Source organism: Lytechinus variegatus, chromosome 3 (assembly GCF_018143015.1).
Source record: "Lytechinus variegatus isolate NC3 chromosome 3, Lvar_3.0, whole genome shotgun sequence".
In the NCBI taxonomy this organism is placed as follows: Eukaryota; Metazoa; Echinodermata; class Echinoidea; order Temnopleuroida; family Toxopneustidae; genus Lytechinus; species Lytechinus variegatus.
Window position 1 is genome coordinate 66020195 of NC_054742.1, and position 17300 is coordinate 66037494.

A 17300-nucleotide genomic window follows, 5' to 3' on the forward strand; every position below is an offset into this window, starting at 1 on the left:
GCCGAGTAAGCGTTGCACTTGCACAAACGTTTGCTCGTTAGCTCCGGCGGCAGCAAAAATCTAGCAGCCGACGTGAAGTTAGAAACACGTGCGAAAATGTTGACCTATACTTCCTGGGTCAAACTGCGCACTGTGATGCGCACTGGATCGGCCCGAATTCAGGGAGAAACAGCGTTAGAAAGATGGTCGTATAAACGCTGATTCTGTCGGATCGTGATTCATGCTGCTGTTTTGAATCATGATTCAAATTGTGATTCAAATCATGATTCTGGGTCGAGGTCGCATAAACGCAGCCTAAGAAGCGTTAGAATGGGATCGTACGTTGATGATAGGGGTGGCCGGGGGGGGGAGTTTTCTCATGTCACTACAATCAAATGTTCCTTTTTAGAGACATCAAAAGGTTTTAAAGTTGCACGAAACAATCACTGTAGAAATACTGCTTGCACAAAACCACATTTGAAATGATGAGAACGATAGATAGAACACACTTCTTGAAAGACAAAGCGCACATAATTTTTTAAATGTCACAACTCACAATTCAATCATTCGAGATTATGTTTCAACGAGAAAGCTAATGGCATCAATGAATTTCACGCAAAAAATAATCTCAAAATCAATCATTAATATACAAAAAAATAATGACAAGTAGATTTCAGAACTTTCAGTATGACATGAGCAGAAAGAACGCAGTCATCTTACTTCCTTGATCAAGAACTCAGCGTTGAAAAGGCAAAAGTGTCGAGCTGTTTTCTTAATTTTAAAAATGAAATGTGAAATTAATATTTACATGATTACGATTTTTACGAATAAAAATCGAAATATTAAGCCCATAGATACTGTAAAAATCAGCTGTCCGTCTACAATGAAATTGAATCATTCTATATCATATCTATATCACAAAAATGCAAAGCCATTGCTAATATACATTACAGCTGCAAATGTGAAAGTAATATATAATATATATATTTATTTAGTTCATAGTTCAGCACTTTGAAAGCAGTTTCACAGTGGCCCTCTTCATTTCAAAATTGATATGTTATTTTCAGCTACAATATTCCATGATCCATCTAAGTCTTAAGTGTATAATTGAGACATATACATATATATTACATGTTTGTTGTTACTTCGTTTGCCATAGTTGTATGTCTATGGATTTTGTACTGTTCTTTTGGGGAAAAAAAAAACTCAAAGTGAAACTATGATAGATTCAACTTCACGTGATTCCTGCTAGCCAATAGGATACTCTGATATCTGAACCTTATGCCATAGACTTACACAAGCCTACAAAGTAAATGTAACGCTTTGTCGCATGAAGAAGAACAATTATGATTATGAAAAAATAATCTCCTTTCTTGAATTTCTATATTTTGTTCTTTTTTTTTTTGCATAGTCCTAAATTTCATCAAACCTGTGAAAAATTTTCGCTGCATAGAATGTTCAAGCATTAGGTATCCCAATCAGGGCTTCTGGATTTTTGAAGCAGATTTCGGTGGTTGAGGACGGATCTTGAACCCTGACATTTTGCTAATGATATTCGGTAACCTGAAATGAGAGAAACAGAAAAGGAAAAGTGGAATTTTAGAAAAGAACTTATGCTGTTAATCAAACACCTATTAATTGGTATTATTATTATAAGTCATTATAGTGACTGTTTCAACACTATTTGGCGTTATTCTCATTCATCTTGTTGTATTTTAACACTTCTGTGCTTATTCATCTCAAAACACAGAGTAGCATTTTAACAATTAAAACGTTTAACAGTTTCGGGAATATTCTGTGGCGCCAGTGTGAAATCACTGGAATCTGTCAACTGCGAAATTAACATGTCAGTTCGTATGACGTCACAATCGAATACTATGTAATCTTTTGTTCAAGACCTACTTGGTACTGGTCCTACTTGGCTGGGGAGTCCTCCTTGCTGGTGACGTCATGCAGCGTGATACCAGGCTGTGATGAAGTGCATGGTATGAACGCTTCAGTGGAAAACCTGCCAAGGATAATAATAATAAAAAATATGTATCCATAACTTATTATGATCTTAGAACACAATTCATGATATATGTTAACTGTAAAATATAAAGAATTGTCTAATTGTTTCCTGAGTAATTGCTTTAGTCAAACGCCGAAGGCATACTTGCCATCTTTAGCTGATTCATTGATAACAATACTTATACAACAATACAACAACAACAACAACAACAATAATAACGTGATTATGATTTTTAGAACACAATTCATGATATTCATGTATGTTGACTGAGAAATAAAGAAGCGTTTCATGGTTTCTTGGGGATAGGTGATTTGATCAAACAGCAATTGCATATTTTCAAACTTTATCCGATTCAATAATAAATATGACATAGAACTTACATGGCGCATTATATTCAGAATATCTACCCGCTCTACAAATTTGATAAGAATTATTAATGGATATGATTATCATCAGATTACACCTTCATACCACATTATAGCATGATTTGAGAATTAAATTGATCTGTAAGGCAAACGTGATGAAGCCTAAATGGTCATATAAGCATGATTTTTTTATTTCATGATTCATTATTTTGTTTGGTCATCCTGTGGCATCGTCATGCATACATATGTCTAATCATAAACACATTGTATTTGTATGTTGTGTTCTTTGTAAAAACCAGTAGAAACCAAATTTCCTAATATGGTGTATGGGAACGCATAAGTATTGTTCTTATACGTTTACTTATACTTTCTGTTACCTATGCTTATACTTACATTGTATATTTAGATTCTTTTAATACTTCGAATCATGCCGATTACTGAAATGGTATTTAGAAAAGTTTATGCAGATATTAACCATGTTAAACATGATTGGTATTATTTTTGTATTCAAAAACATATATCGGTCTTTGAGCAAGCTGTATTTGTTTTGCTTTAAAGTTTTTTTTACTTGAATGAAATCTGCCACGTAACAAATTCCAGTCGCCTTTGTCCCAGTTAGGCCAAATTAAATGACAGCAGCAGTGGCGCAATGAGCCAACCATTTTGCGGGGGCCAGATATGGAGCATCGGGCAAAATCTATCAAAAGTTGCGAACGAGCGAGACATTTTTATTACAAATATCAATTTTTGTGATAAATTTTGAAACAATATGCAGAAAATAATAATAATAATCATATTACACCCTTCTCTCTTTCATTATCTCTTGTTTTTCATCTTGGTCGTGAAAAATTTTGGGGGCAGGCGCCCCAAGCCCCCCCCCCCCCATCTGCACGCCGCTGGCCAGCGGGGATGACTTACCTAAAGGGTTCATATCTCTCTGGGCTTCAGTTGATGGTTTGTTGTATTTCTCAGCGAAGTCAAACGGATTATCAATGATATTATCGTGCATTGAGAGGAAGAGTGGGATGTAGGCCATGTAATCCAAGAACGATACCTGTAGTTTAATAATAATAATAATATAGAGTATTTCTAAAGCGCCAAATCCACATTAATTATGTGCTGAAATATACTTGGTATATTATCATTACCCCGGCTGTAGCTGAGCGGCCATATAGGCGCTAAAGCATTCAAGGAATAAATCCTACCGGGTACCCATTCACCTCATCTGGGTTGAGTGCAGCACAATGTGGATAAATTTCTTGCCGAAGGAAATTACGCCATGGCTGGGATTCGAACCCACGACCCTCTGTTTCAAAGTCCGAAGTCTAATCCACTGGGCCACAACGCTCCACATAGCCATAAAGACGAGCGGTTAGAAGTTTTCACATTGATCTTATTTAATATGAAAACTAAGTCTAATTTTTTTCTTGCCTGGGGATAGTTTATAGGACCTGCAGAGATAAGTATCTTTTGAAATAATCGTCCTTTTAACTCTCATGCACCTTATGGCATCACACACCCTCGCATTAACCCTTATACCTGTTTAAACTCCACAGACACTCTATCTCCCCCCCCCCCTCTCGCACACACCCACCCACACCCACCCTCATCAACATCCACACTGACACTCACATATACACTAAAAATTCATTCCCTCAAGTAAAGATTTTATTTTTCATACCGTGTTATATTCACTTGGGTTCATCTTGCTGATGATGTAGTCTTCTTGGAAGCGATTGAGACCCCCTGCTTTCAACTCGATCCGTAGAGTCTCGACTGTGACGTAATTATCGTCCCGCTCAGAACTCACGTTGCAGTAAAACATGGACTGAGAAAAAAATAAAAGTGACCACACAAATACACTTAATGTCACATTTTCACTCTCTAGGACAATACCAATGATCATTTCGTTAATTTGTTTTAGATATTGTTAAAAACGTTCAAATTTAATTGAATATGGAGTATTGGGAAAGATCATGAAGCATAACAATATTATCCATTTTTTTTCTTTTTTTCAAAATCTCTCTAGAACAATGTCAGTGATCGTTTGATTCAGATGTACTTTTAAAACAAATACCTTTGAAATTCAATTTAATAGGTGAAATTGTTGCACTACTGGGGATCGATATAAAAAGCACAAACATTATTAGAATCGTTTCATGTGATATACTTACACTATAAAGGTCCATTTTTCGCTGGATGTCGAGCAAATCACTCTGGTCTATAAGAGCCTGACCAACAGCACTATATTCAGTAAATAAAAAAAAGAAAAGAATGCAATAACCAGATAACGATACATGCGGTGGAGAGAAGGCGCAGAAATACAAAAAATCTGATAGAAATTCGGTGACAAATCTGTAATATTTTGTTTTGCTAGTTCTATTTCTAGGACTTTTAAAAAGTGTAACTTTTATTGATATACCCTGAAAAAATCTGTTGTGTTCTTTCAGTTGTGCTGCACTCAACCCAGGTGAGGTAAATGGGTACCAGCGGGAAGCAATTCCTCAAAAAGCTGTGCGCACCGGAATCGGTAGACTAGCTTAGCCGGGTAATATAGGAACGCCTGAGCACCTAGCAAGGTAGATGTGCGCTATGCAAATCCTATTTCATTATTACTATTGTTAATTTTATTTAAAAAATAACTTTAAAAAAAAAGTCATGCTTAAACGCAAACAAACACACAGGTAATTTGGTATACGCAGTCCTTGCCTGCGTCCTCAGAACATGATCTGACAACGAAGAGATGAGGTGATGGTCAGACTTGAAAACAAAATTCCTGAGTTTTCTCAAAGTAAAGGCTGCTTTAGTTTAAATAAGTTCAGAATATCATTCGTTTTACAATAATTTATGTTTGGATATGGAATCAGTAAAATAGACTTGAAACTTCATTTTTTGAAGGATAATATTTTTTATCTTAACTTTATGACCATTACTACCTTGCTGAATTCAAGCGGAAAATGTTGCAACCCATGCTAGCCATATCTTTTAGAATAATATACAAATCTTACGTCCCACCAAAAATTTTCGCATACATTCGTAATTCCGAAGCTTCGTTATTCCGAAGGTTCGGATATTCCGAAGGTTCGTTATTCCGAAGGTTCGTATTTCTGAAGGTTCGTAATTCCGAAGGTTCGTAAGTCCGAAAACGAAATAAGGTTCGTAATTCCGAAGGTTCTTTCGTCCGAAAACAAAGTGAGGTTCGTAATTCCGAAGGTTCGTTGATACGAAAACGAAATGAGGTTCGTAATTCTGAAGGTTCGTTAGTCCGAAAACGTAATGATTAACGAACCTTATTTCGTTTTCGGGCTAACGAACCTTCGGAACAACGAACCTTATTTCGTTTTCGGACTAACAAACCTTTGGAACATCGAACCTTATTTCGTTTTTCGGATTATCGAACCTTCGAAATAACGAAACTTCGGAATAACGCCACAAATGTTCGGATTAACGAACCCTTTTACGTTTTCGGATTAACGAACATCGAGGTATAGGCAGTTACGTGTTTCAGAATTACGAACCTTCGGAATTACGAAGTGTAACCAAAATTTTATCCTGTACTATCTCGAAAAAAGGCAAACTTACTCCATGGCAGTCATCCGTTCACATATAGCTCCGATGACGGCGAACATTTTAAAGGTAATACGAGAATGATCGTCCAGATCGAGAACCTTTAAATCAAAAGAAAATAGGACGTGAAAGATTTAAATTTCTTCTGTGATGCATGATGGTGCATATGATGGTAAGAAAGTGACCACAAGCCTTTGAAAATAACATAACACAAAAACTAAACCTATATTAGCAATAACACATAAAAAATAGTAACAGGAAGCCTCGACATACATATATTATCCTCCTTGTAAACGAGACGTATTTATATAAAATATTTTCAAAGAAATATTTCAATATCCCGTAGTATCTATCATGATTCCAATCAGTTCTGATTTAATAACATTAAATCAAAGAAATAAAAGCAATCCAAGACAAACCTTGAGAACATATTCCAGTTGCTTGGTTTTCAAAGCGCTTAGGCTCGGCACACCATTCAAAGCTTCTCTCATAGCCTAAATGAAATAAAACATGTGAATCATTAACAATAAAACAAAAAAAAACTTATCATTCAATTTTAAATTATCCTTAAGCGGCAATGAGCGGTATTTTTATGAGTAATCACATTGATAAATACAAGTACAATGATAGCGGAACCGGGAAGGGGCTAGGGAGCCCCCTCTCCTTAAAAAAATTCCGCGGCCCTTGTAGTAGGACGATGATATTTCTCCGAGCATAAGCTGATCAATATTGTGATGAATATGCCACATACAACTGAAAAACGTTTAGTTGAGTTGTACGTCGCGTTCAGAAGTTTGTGAAATGGCACAAGAATCATTATTGGTAAATGATTTTAGTGAATATTACAGACTACAATTATGACTCATGCGGGGTATATGTATTCCAGATGATGATTATTACCTAAACAAAAATGCGCAATTCAACATTATGGTTGCAAGGCATTTCTTTTAATAAATTATCAGTTCATTATTGAATTGGATTGAAGATTGGCGGCCCTCTATGATGAATTTGTTATTGTCTAAAGACACAGAAAAAAAATCTGAGAGAGCACGCCTACTTAAATCTTTTGATCCATTATCTCTCATATGCAGCATTTATATAGTGTTAATTTGTTTTTAAACGTTGCCTACTATAACTCCAGCTTTAGCACGGCTGCCATGATCATGTGCTCAAGCATTCAAGGAATTTTCTTCCTACCAGGTGCCCATTTAATACACCTGGGGTGGAGAGTGGCTAATTTGGATAATTGCATTGCCAAAGAAAGCAAGTGCCGTCGACAAATTTGAACCTCGGACCTTGTGGTCAACTTGAACGTCCAGAGAATCATCCACTGAGCCACAACACCTTTATAATCTGTCACGATTTAACTTTAATTATTCTTTGTTTGGAATTTCATGAGACAAACGTTACTCATCCGAACGAGGTTAAAAAAAATATTAATAAATGTACCCGCTGTATATTAGGAAAATTGTTTACTAGCAACAAAATTTCAATCCCGTCACAGAAACAACTTATCCTAGCCTAATATTATATAGCGCTTAATACTTACTTTGTGAGAAGTCTCTAAGCGCTCTACAGTATATGCAGCATAATTACCCTGGCTTTAGCAGTGCAGCTGTTACGCGCGCTGCGTTTCAAGGAATAAATTCCTGCCAGGTACCCATTTACCTCACCTGGGTTGAGTGCAGCACACTGTGGATCAATTTCTTGCTGAAGGAAATTACGCCATGGTTGGGATTCGAACCCACGACCTTCTGTTTCAAAGTCCGGAGACTAATCCACTGGGCCACAACGCTCCACGATCCTATCTTTCCGTCCATCATTCGGTTTAGAGACGGTTTCGTTGCTGTGACTACAGTGTTACCGCGAAAAGCTTTATGATTTTAACATTATGATTGCCTATATTTTATGTTCTTACATCCAGCGTCAAAACACATGTTCTCTCTTTGTCTTCTACGGTGAATGACCTAGCCATCGGGTCAAGTTTAGACTTCTCTACCAGACGAAAGTGGCTCATGTAGTCGATCGTCGTTTCTGAAAGTAGAAAATAAAACTGAAAAGTTTTCATCGATGTGGAAGTATTCATAAGAATGAAGTGTAGAATTACTACCTACCCTCAATCTGAACGCCAAGTTTCTGTCTACTCCTTGTTCAATGCTAAGAGTGATCTTACTATGCTTACAGGCAATGTCTTATGTTCATGTGGCTTAAATAATAAAAGCTTTCAATTTTCCAGTCTCTTCAATATTCCTTTCGTTTATTTTCCACTTTTATTACAGACTATAGTCTTAATGTTTCTATATTTTTTCACATTAGGTAACTTTTATTCGTTATTATTTCCATGATTGTCATATTTGCCAACTTTTATTCCTAATATATATTTCAATGTTTTTGTGTAATTAATGATCACATTTATAACACGTTGCCTGCAAAATTTATTTTTTTTAAATAGACATGTTAAGATTAAATAAATAAACTGAACATCTTTAGAAATACCGTTGGGAGCATCTTTCTCTTCTTAGAGGTGGTACCTATGAAGGTGCTCAAAGACCGAGAATATGCAAATAAGTAACTTTTATATTTGTGCTGCCGATGTAACAATGGGTTGCACATTAGATACTAAAGGTGCCAAGGAGTAAAACCATTTTTTTAGTGTATTGTATACACCTTGCCAAAATTTTATGTGAACAAAAAACTTTTAAAAAATCACCCCCCCCCTCCCCCTGTCGTTGCGGGGTCCAAAACTATGATCACACAGGTTTCTATTGTATTTTTCCAAAAATATTATTCTCTTCGGGGGGGGGGGGTGGACACACACCCCTCCCCCTCATTGGCCACTGCATGATATACATTACCTCTTTCGTCGACTGCCCGTGCGCTTTGACTTCGTAGAGTTGATCTGTTCAATTCATCGGCCTTCAGTTCTGAAGCTGTTTCTAATACACGTTGAAGATGAGCAGTCATCTCGTGGGGGTTCTTACGGAATTCCTTCAAAACTCTACGAACTCCAGCAGCTAAAAGTAAAAAAAAAACAGGTTATTTTGATAACAAAATGACATAAAGGATACAGCATTTATATTGATAACATTAATGTAAAAGAATCCAATATCAAAGGTTACTGGGGGGAGAGTAGTATTTTATCAACAATGTCTGAATATGACATTCCTGTGTCACCCTTGTTCACGACCTCTTCCTCTTCCTATTTTTCTTCGTTTGCGTTTTATGTTCTACTACATCTTCTTGCTCTTCTTCGTCTTTCTTCTTCTCCTTCTTTTTTCTTCTTCTTTTCCCTTCTTCTTCTTATTGTTATTATTATTATTATCATCATTCTCCTTCTCCCTCTTCTTCTTTTTATTCTTCTCATCCTTCTCCTCCTCCTACTTCTTCGTCTACTTCTTCTTCTCCTCCTCCTTCTTCTTCTACTACTTCTTCTTCATCATCTTCCCCTTCCTCTTCTTTTTTTCTTCTTCTTCTTCTTCTTCCTCCTCTTCCGTTTCCTCCTCCTCTTCTTCTTCTTTTACTTATGTCTTCTTCTTTTTTTCTCTTTAATTCTATAATTTGTTTGTCAGAGAGTTTAGGTAATTAATCAATTCAATATTGACATGCTTACATCTTCATCTCAGTAATACATTGGTAAATATTAGTTTAACTTACGGTCGTTTTCATCATCACTCGGTACGACCGGTGTGGTACCTCTCGACATATCCATATCGGTGATCCACTCCTTGAGATCAGCATCTTCGCAACGTAACGACGTCGGTACCGTCACCATATTACCCTCATCGTCGATCTCGATGGTCTCCGCATCGGAGTCGTCATCGTCCGCGATGGTGCCGTCGTTCTTGACCCGGACCGTGCCCCCTTTGAGGATGTCGAGGTTGCGGTTGATGAAGAGTTTGAGCTTGGAGACCTTGCTCATCCGGGCATCGCGTTCAGCCTTGATGATTTCTCGATACGCAGCTGGAAATCGCAAAAGAAATAAAGGACAGGAAATAGTCGATTTTGATTGAAGATCATAACTGCAAATCGATGTTCAACAAGCCAAAATCCAGAATAAATCTTATGAACCTCACTGCTACACCAGCTTGACAGTTTTCAAAATAAGCTATTGTGACTAGTACATCAACACGGCTAAGCAAGAGGTCCAGATTTAATAAAAAAAATAACAGAAAAAATATTGTTATCATCTACCCCTCCCTCCTTCTCTCCACCCCCCCCCCCCTCTCTATTTCTATATACCCATTAAGTCGTAAATCAGTGAGGGTTTAGCATCAAGCTTTTTGATATAAAAAAAGACAGTTTGCATGGTTGCAGAAAGAAAGTCCTAAAGTTGTCAATTTAATATTCTTGCCTCAACTTAACTTACGTTATTGAAAAAGAGACCGATAACGATCATAATTATGTAATTCTGCAATCATTTATTCAACAAAACTGACTCTAGGGCCCCGTCTTACAAAGAGTTGTGATCGATCCAATTAACCCTCAACTATTTTGGACTCCATCATTGCATATTTTTTCACACGGGAAATTTGCACAATGTCCTTTATAACCAAAGTGGAACAAATCAAAATATCAATACAACGATGAATGTAATCAAATCTAACAAGCATTTTGAGCAAAGATGTATTTCCGATGTTGGCGTTGCTGGCTTTCCATAGATGTGGTTGATCGGATCAATCACAACTCTTTGTTAGACGGTGCCCTGACCAATTAAACCTATTTTGGCCCGTATTCTGATAGCAGGTTTAACTTAAACTCATGCTTAAAGTTGTGGTTTAAGTATGGAAAGCCAAAAGTATCAAATTTGTTTATTAAGTTGTGTGTCCCTTATGTTTACTGTGTTCTTTTCTGATTCATCAATGGTGAAGACAATCAACTATTCATACTTCCTAGAGAATTATGAATGATTTGAGAGCCAAATGATAGAAAGTATGATATCTCTACTGTAGTAATTTATGTAACAATTGGCTATCCATACTTAAACCACAACTTTAAACCTGAGTTTAAGTTAAACCTGCTATCAGAATACGGGCCATTGGCGTTATTTCCAATGATCTACCATCGGCCCGGTTTCGCTTGTGCGACTCTGTCATAAACTCACCCAATGGATCTTCATCAGCCTTTTCTGCTGCCTTCTTCAGTTTCATCTCTTCTTTCCTTTTCTGCTTTTCTTTTAATAACTGCCATTCCCTAAAGATGATATAAGAACATTGCTTAATATAGGCTACATTAATATTGTCTATTTCTATAAGCTCATACACAGCAAAAACTGTGGTGTTAATCGGTGTACATAGAGGACCACACCAGTTATTTTACACCGGTGTTAAATTGGTTATGTTAGTTTTACACCTAGAGGTGTTATTACAACACCTTTTGTTGTTACATTTACACTCTTTAGTGTTATGTTTAATCTGTAGGGTGTGATTTTAACACCTCAGGGTGTGGTCCTCTATTAACACCAATTGTTGTCAGTTTTAACACCGCAGTTTTTACAATGTATTATCGACAAATTAAAAAAAAATCTTGTAATATCCGTCTTGTAAAGTCACACTTGCCTTCCTCTGTCAAAGAGTCAAATTATGAAAAGCCTGGTCAAAAGGGGCAAAATATTTATGACAAGTACCAAAAATGAATAACATAGATGTTGTGTTTTTGGTGAGTTTTTTATGGTGTTTTACTCCGATAGGTGCATGTCGAAAAGCTTCAGTAAGTCCGTTTTAAAGGCTATTTTACGATTCTGCGGTACCAAACACTTATTTACTAATATAGATTAAAAAAGAGGCCAAGGTCTACCCATTTCCTATAGGGTTGGGGGACAGGACACCATGTTCGTAAGCAGAGGGTTTAGGTTTTCACGGCTACCCCTTCCCCATACACTGTTAGAAAATTTATCCTTAAAATAAAAGAAGTTCCTGCAGCAGTGTCTCAAGAACCCCTGTTATCTTACCAGATTGCGTAATCTTACATTATATCATATAAGATTACAGGAAATGGGTATTTGGTGTATGGAACCTGACAAATTTCCTTAAATAAAACACCCTTATCCCCTTTTTAAACAGACCTGTTCTGTTAAATTGAAGAAATATTCCTGTTTTATGAAATTACAGAATGATTCTGTTATTGCTTTCTGCAAAATCTTCTTTTTCCTGTGAAATCAGGTTTTTTTATAGTGTACGCTGATGGATCCACTGCCATCATGAAAGGGGACAATTTACGTCATACTTACGTCATCCAGTCCATGCCACGCCCATCTGTCTTTTCGATTTTATCAGTGAGGCCTCGCTTGCTGCCTTTGGCGTAATCCACCATGCTTTTGAACTCTTTCCCACCGGCAAGATCAGCGAAGGATACACCCTTAGTAGATCTACCATCATCCGACGATAGCGGGTCGTCACGCCCTTCTCTTTGTCTACAATACACAGGAATGATCATTCAAATCGTAAGACTCAATGGTTAAAGATAAAAGCAAGAAAATGGAAACCATTGAAACTAGCTGTCATATTTTTTGCCAAGTATTATGACCTCTCAATGTCATATATGCTACCATGTGATATTAAACTGAAAAACCTGTCAAATAAAATATACAGCGAACTTGCTTGATATAACCCAATTTGTATTCTTAAGGAGGCATCTTCAAATAGTATGCAAGTATGCAAGTTTCTTTCCTGTGCCCCTCCCCCTTGAGAACCATCATCAATATTTTTAATGTAAATATGACATTTTTGAGCCCTCTCCCCTTTTGAAATTCACAGCATATATTTTTAATGCGAATACATTTCATTCATACAAAAGTGAGAACTTCTTTTGCTTGTTAAATTTTGCTCGGGAAAATGTGCCCCTCCCCCTTTGGAAATCCTGGTTGAAACATATCCCGGGAAACATAATACATGAAATAATATAGTATATTTTTCATCAAATTAGAAATACTGTACAATAATCTTAAGGAGCTAACAAAAAGCTATGAAATCTTCTTTAGATGTGAACTCATTATGCTGTCTCTCATGACATTGAATTTGCATCAACTGGTAACATTACCAATGTATTACAGTATCAGATTTTGTGGTCCAATGTTCTCACCTCTTTTCCATGACCTTTGCCACTGCTTTCATCATATTCTTGGATTTCTGCTTGGCCTTCGAAAGCTTCTTTTTCAGGCTTGCTTTCTTCTTTTTTCTTGTTTCTTCATCGAGATATTTATCCTCCTCGTCAAGAGAGAGCTCACTGCTATGGACACTGCTAACCGTGCTTGCCGAGCTCATTCGATCCAGCTCTCGCTCAATCTCTCGCTTTATTCTTCAGAAAATACCAAAATAAATGAAGCTTTTCATACAGAGCAGGGCGAACAGGCTAGTTTTCAGACTTCGTTTGAAATTTACTGAGCCAATATATTAACTTGCTTGAGTTATTCATTTAAAAAAGCTTAGAACATAATAATAATAATCCGCTTTTATATAGCGTTTAATACATGGGAACTATGTGTCTAAGCGCTTAACATTATTATGTGTAATTTACCCCTGTCATCGGATTCATTTAGTCATTCCCGCAATGTGTGCACATCCTCCACTCCCTGGAGTATTTTAGTCAGTCGCCGGTGAAGCGCACACAATACTGGACAAGCTCCAATGACTTTCACATCTTACCGGGTCGAGAGTGTGGATTAAGTGTGGCCTTGCCAAAGGATGCCAGACTGCGGTGGGTTCGAACACTCTGTTTACAAGGCGAGAGTCAGAACCACTACACCACGGCTCCTCCACATTACATTGAGTATTCAAAAAATATGTCTCGACAGGAAACGCTTGGATGACACCTTGTACCTCGTAGTCGTTTGCCCTGAAATCCTCCGCCAGGAAGTATCACTCAGGATTACCGAGTAAAAATCGTTACCTTAAAACATTTTACTTTCCTTTCACTTTCGAATTTGTACACATTACTTTTTATGCATTACTATTAATCCTAAAGAAGGCCCTGAATCTGACACTACAGCCATTCCCTCGATCACAATCAAACACTCATACCTCTTTTTCTCTTTCTCTTTTTTCTTCTGTTTCCTCTCCTTTTCCCTTTGCTCATTCTTTGCTTGTTGTTTCTCTTCAGTTTTCTTCTGCTTCAGTCTTTCTTTCTTCTGTGCTTTCAACCGCTTCCTCTCCCTGTCGCTGAGGGCGCTGTCTATCACAGATATTTCGTCACTCTGAACAGTACCGACAGTGCTCACGGCACTGACAGGTCGCTCTCTGATGAGAAAATTGAAATGTGAATTTGATATAAATCATGATATATTTATTTAAAAAATAAACATATTTTTCAATTGGAAAGAAAATGAATTCACAAACAAGGAAATACTTTTGAATATGAATAGATTTTTAAAAATAAATGGGAATTACCAATTAAACAAAGACATAGACAAAGGAAATCACTCCAAGATTAAATTGATGGATTGAGAATAACACTCATTGACTTATTGAATAATCGAGTCATTTACTCATAAGTGTAATATTTGAATGGTGGAGGCAGTTTTGCTCAGATTAAATTAGTATAATAAATTATATTTTTTTCCTGGTATTATCAGTTTATTTGAAGTTGTGACTTTTTCCCCTCACACTCCATTTCAAGAAAACTGGTAGTAACAGAAGAGTGAAAAGACAATGGTGTAAGAGCTCACTTGCAAAAGGGGTTAGGTTAATTTTTCATCAAATCTGATTTTCATGTCTCAATGTAAAGATTTTTAGTAGCTCTATAAGATGATGCCAAAGAAAAGTTAAAATTCCTATTAAAAAGTGAACTAAGATGGCAAAGAAAAATCACTTTTTTTTCAAAAGGGGTTAGGTCCACAAAGAATTTTTTGGGAAAAGAATATCGTAAAAATTATGACGACAGGTGAATTTCTTATATTCCTAATTTCATGTTCTCATATGGTAGGGTATCATGAAAATTCAGTTTCGCATAAGAATATTGCAATATGGGAGAATTAAAAAAAAAAGATTTTCTTGGAGTGAACCTAACCCCTTTTGCAACTAAACTCTTCTGAAGAACTCATTTGTCAAAAGGGTTTAGGTCCATTTTTCAAAAATATTATTGCTTTCTGTCTCTAAACCTCTAAATTTTTAGTCTCTCTGATGATTACCAAAGAAAATTTGAAATTTAAAAGAAAAAACACGTTTTAATCAAAAGAGATTGGATTCAATTCAGTTTAGTTGCAAAAGGGGTTAGGTCCACGATGATATTTTTTAAAGAAAAAATTGAATATACACTCTTAAAACAAATCAGTCAAATTGACTAGACCAGTAGTCAGCTGGGAGCAACTGATATGACAATCACTGATATTCACATTTCTGACATATATTCTAGTAAAAAATAACTATGTTCTAGTAAAATATGACTAGAAAATAGTAAAATATGACTAGAATAACAGTTGCACCCAGCTGACCCTATTAACTAGTCATTTATGACTGATTTATTTTTAGAGTGTAGGTAGATTTCTTTTATACCCAATTATATGTTCACATGATAGGGTAGTACATCATAACAATTTAGTTTCTCATAAGAATATTGCAATATGTGAGTATAAAAGTGTATCGAGGATTACATGACTTCGCAGAAGCGGATCTAGAGGGGGGGGGGTTGGGGGGTTGCCCCCCCCCCCAAAAAAAAAAAAAAAAAAAAAAATCTGGGGACCATTTTTAAAAATCTTATCTTTTTTTAAACTTGTAATTTTATTTTATTCTATTTCTATGTATTTGCCAGTGAGTATCAGTGACAAGCTGTTCATAATAAAAGTATTAGGCTAACAGTGCTTATTCCAATAAGGTCCCTAATTCTTTGTATCTGTGTTGTTAACTGGCCTTACATTAATTGCAGGAAAATGCAACTTAATTTTACAAATTTTCATGGGGGTTAATTTAGCAACGACCTCTATACCAAAAATAGTGGTGTTTTAGATGCAAGAAAACGCCATTTTCACACACAGATTTTCAAAAAATTTCCCTACGCTCCGCTCGCTTGGACTCGGTTGCTACGCTCCCTCCCATACCACCCCAACCCCCCCCCCCCCCTTTATAAAAAGCCGGATCCGCCCTGCTTCGCTGGTAACTAAAATGAGATCCTTCAGAGAATTCGAGGACATTCGGCAACACGATTTAAAAAAGCGATAGTGCGTGTAAAAATTGAATAATAAATTTTCCTAACTAAAGATATCATACAGATCGCGGGGTGACCCAGCGATCTCTTATAGAGATTTTATTAACCCGGCGTGTCTTTTTAGAATCGTACAATCTCTGTACGATCAGCGAAGCCTCCCTACAGTGATATTGCGATGATCCGGGCTAAATATGGGCTTGTGATTTTCTAAATTTGTCGGCCGGATGGGATAAATTAACCATTTCACTGGCCATATACGATTTGCCCACAATTATTGTGGGCCCATCAAATTATTATGTCTTATAAGGCTAGATCCGAACGACAGCTTCTGGGGACAATATACGGGAGTTACGATTCGTTTGCGAGCATTGTAAGGTCAACGGATGCTAAACGTGACATAAGCATGACAGAACATAAAGAGACCGGTAAATGGCAAGGACACCTGCTCACCTTTTCTTATCTCTGCGGCTTTTACGATCTTTCTTTCTGCTCTTCCCATCATCCGAATCATCGGTATCCTCTTCACTTGTGCTACCTTCCTCCTTTTTGCCGTGTTTCCTCTTCCCTCTATCACGCTTTCCGTCCCGTCGTTCTTCCTTTTCCAGACGCCTCTTCTCCTTTTTCTCCTTCTTCTTTTCTACTTTCTCCTCCCTCTTCTTCCTCTTTTTCTCTCTCTTATCCTCTCTTCCCTTCTTTCGTTCCTGGTATTTCTTGAGTTGTTTCTCCGCTGCCTTGTCCTCCTTTCGTTCTTGCTTTTTCTTTTGGATAGCTTTCAACCTCTCCTCTCCCTAAAACGTGTAAATTTTATCATTTAAAAGAAAATTGTAATTTGATTGAAATGTTTCCTAAATTGCAAATGATTTATACATTTACCTTTGCTGATATATGCAGTCACACTGCACCTATAAAGAATCGTCCCAAAAATAACAGAGACAGAAAACAGAAATACCAAATTAGTTTGAGCATATACACTAAGAATATCAGGATTATTCATCGCATTGTACAGTGGAATTGTCATTACTGTCATTTCAGCGATGGTAGAAGACAAGTATAACAGGCGAACGATATAGTCACTCCAACGAAACCGAATCCAAACCGACCAATATGATGTGTCATTATAAATAACATGATTTATATGACTGTACACCCTTTAAAGAAAAAAAATTGGTAAACATTACCATTCTCTTGGTTATCAATTAGTGTCCGACCAATAAAACTGGTCAAAATCAACAAAATTCCTGGTG

The 17300-nt window shown here is 36.7% G+C and overlaps 2 protein-coding genes across 2 annotated transcripts in view; both read right to left on the reverse strand.

Annotated features, from left to right (window-relative positions):
- Nucleotides 1-1190: 1190 nt before the first annotated feature.
- LOC121412269 lies at nt 1191-6020 on the reverse strand. The gene is made up of 6 exons (XM_041605167.1): nt 5938-6020; nt 4530-4599; nt 4037-4183; nt 3274-3409; nt 1882-1987; nt 1191-1542 (listed from the first exon to the last, which is right to left on the reverse strand). Exons 1-6 carry the CDS (start codon nt 5982-5984, stop codon nt 1458-1460), a joined length of 591 nt encoding a protein of 196 aa, XP_041461101.1. The 5' UTR covers nt 5985-6020; the 3' UTR covers nt 1191-1457.
- Nucleotides 6021-6311: 291 nt separating this feature from the next.
- LOC121412124 (zinc finger CCCH domain-containing protein 13-like) overlaps nt 6312-17300 on the reverse strand; it is a 45415-nt gene continuing 34426 nt past the window's right edge. Inside the window, exons 17-25 of the mRNA XM_041605029.1 lie at nt 16507-16844; nt 13938-14153; nt 13000-13215; nt 12149-12331; nt 11024-11112; nt 9577-9882; nt 8778-8936; nt 7841-7956; nt 6312-6416 (exon numbers count right to left, since the gene is read on the reverse strand). Coding sequence (XP_041460963.1) covers nt 6312-6416; nt 7841-7956; nt 8778-8936; nt 9577-9882; nt 11024-11112; nt 12149-12331; nt 13000-13215; nt 13938-14153; nt 16507-16844 — 1728 coding nt within the window. The remainder of the gene's footprint in view (nt 6417-7840; nt 7957-8777; nt 8937-9576; nt 9883-11023; nt 11113-12148; nt 12332-12999; nt 13216-13937; nt 14154-16506; nt 16845-17300) is intronic.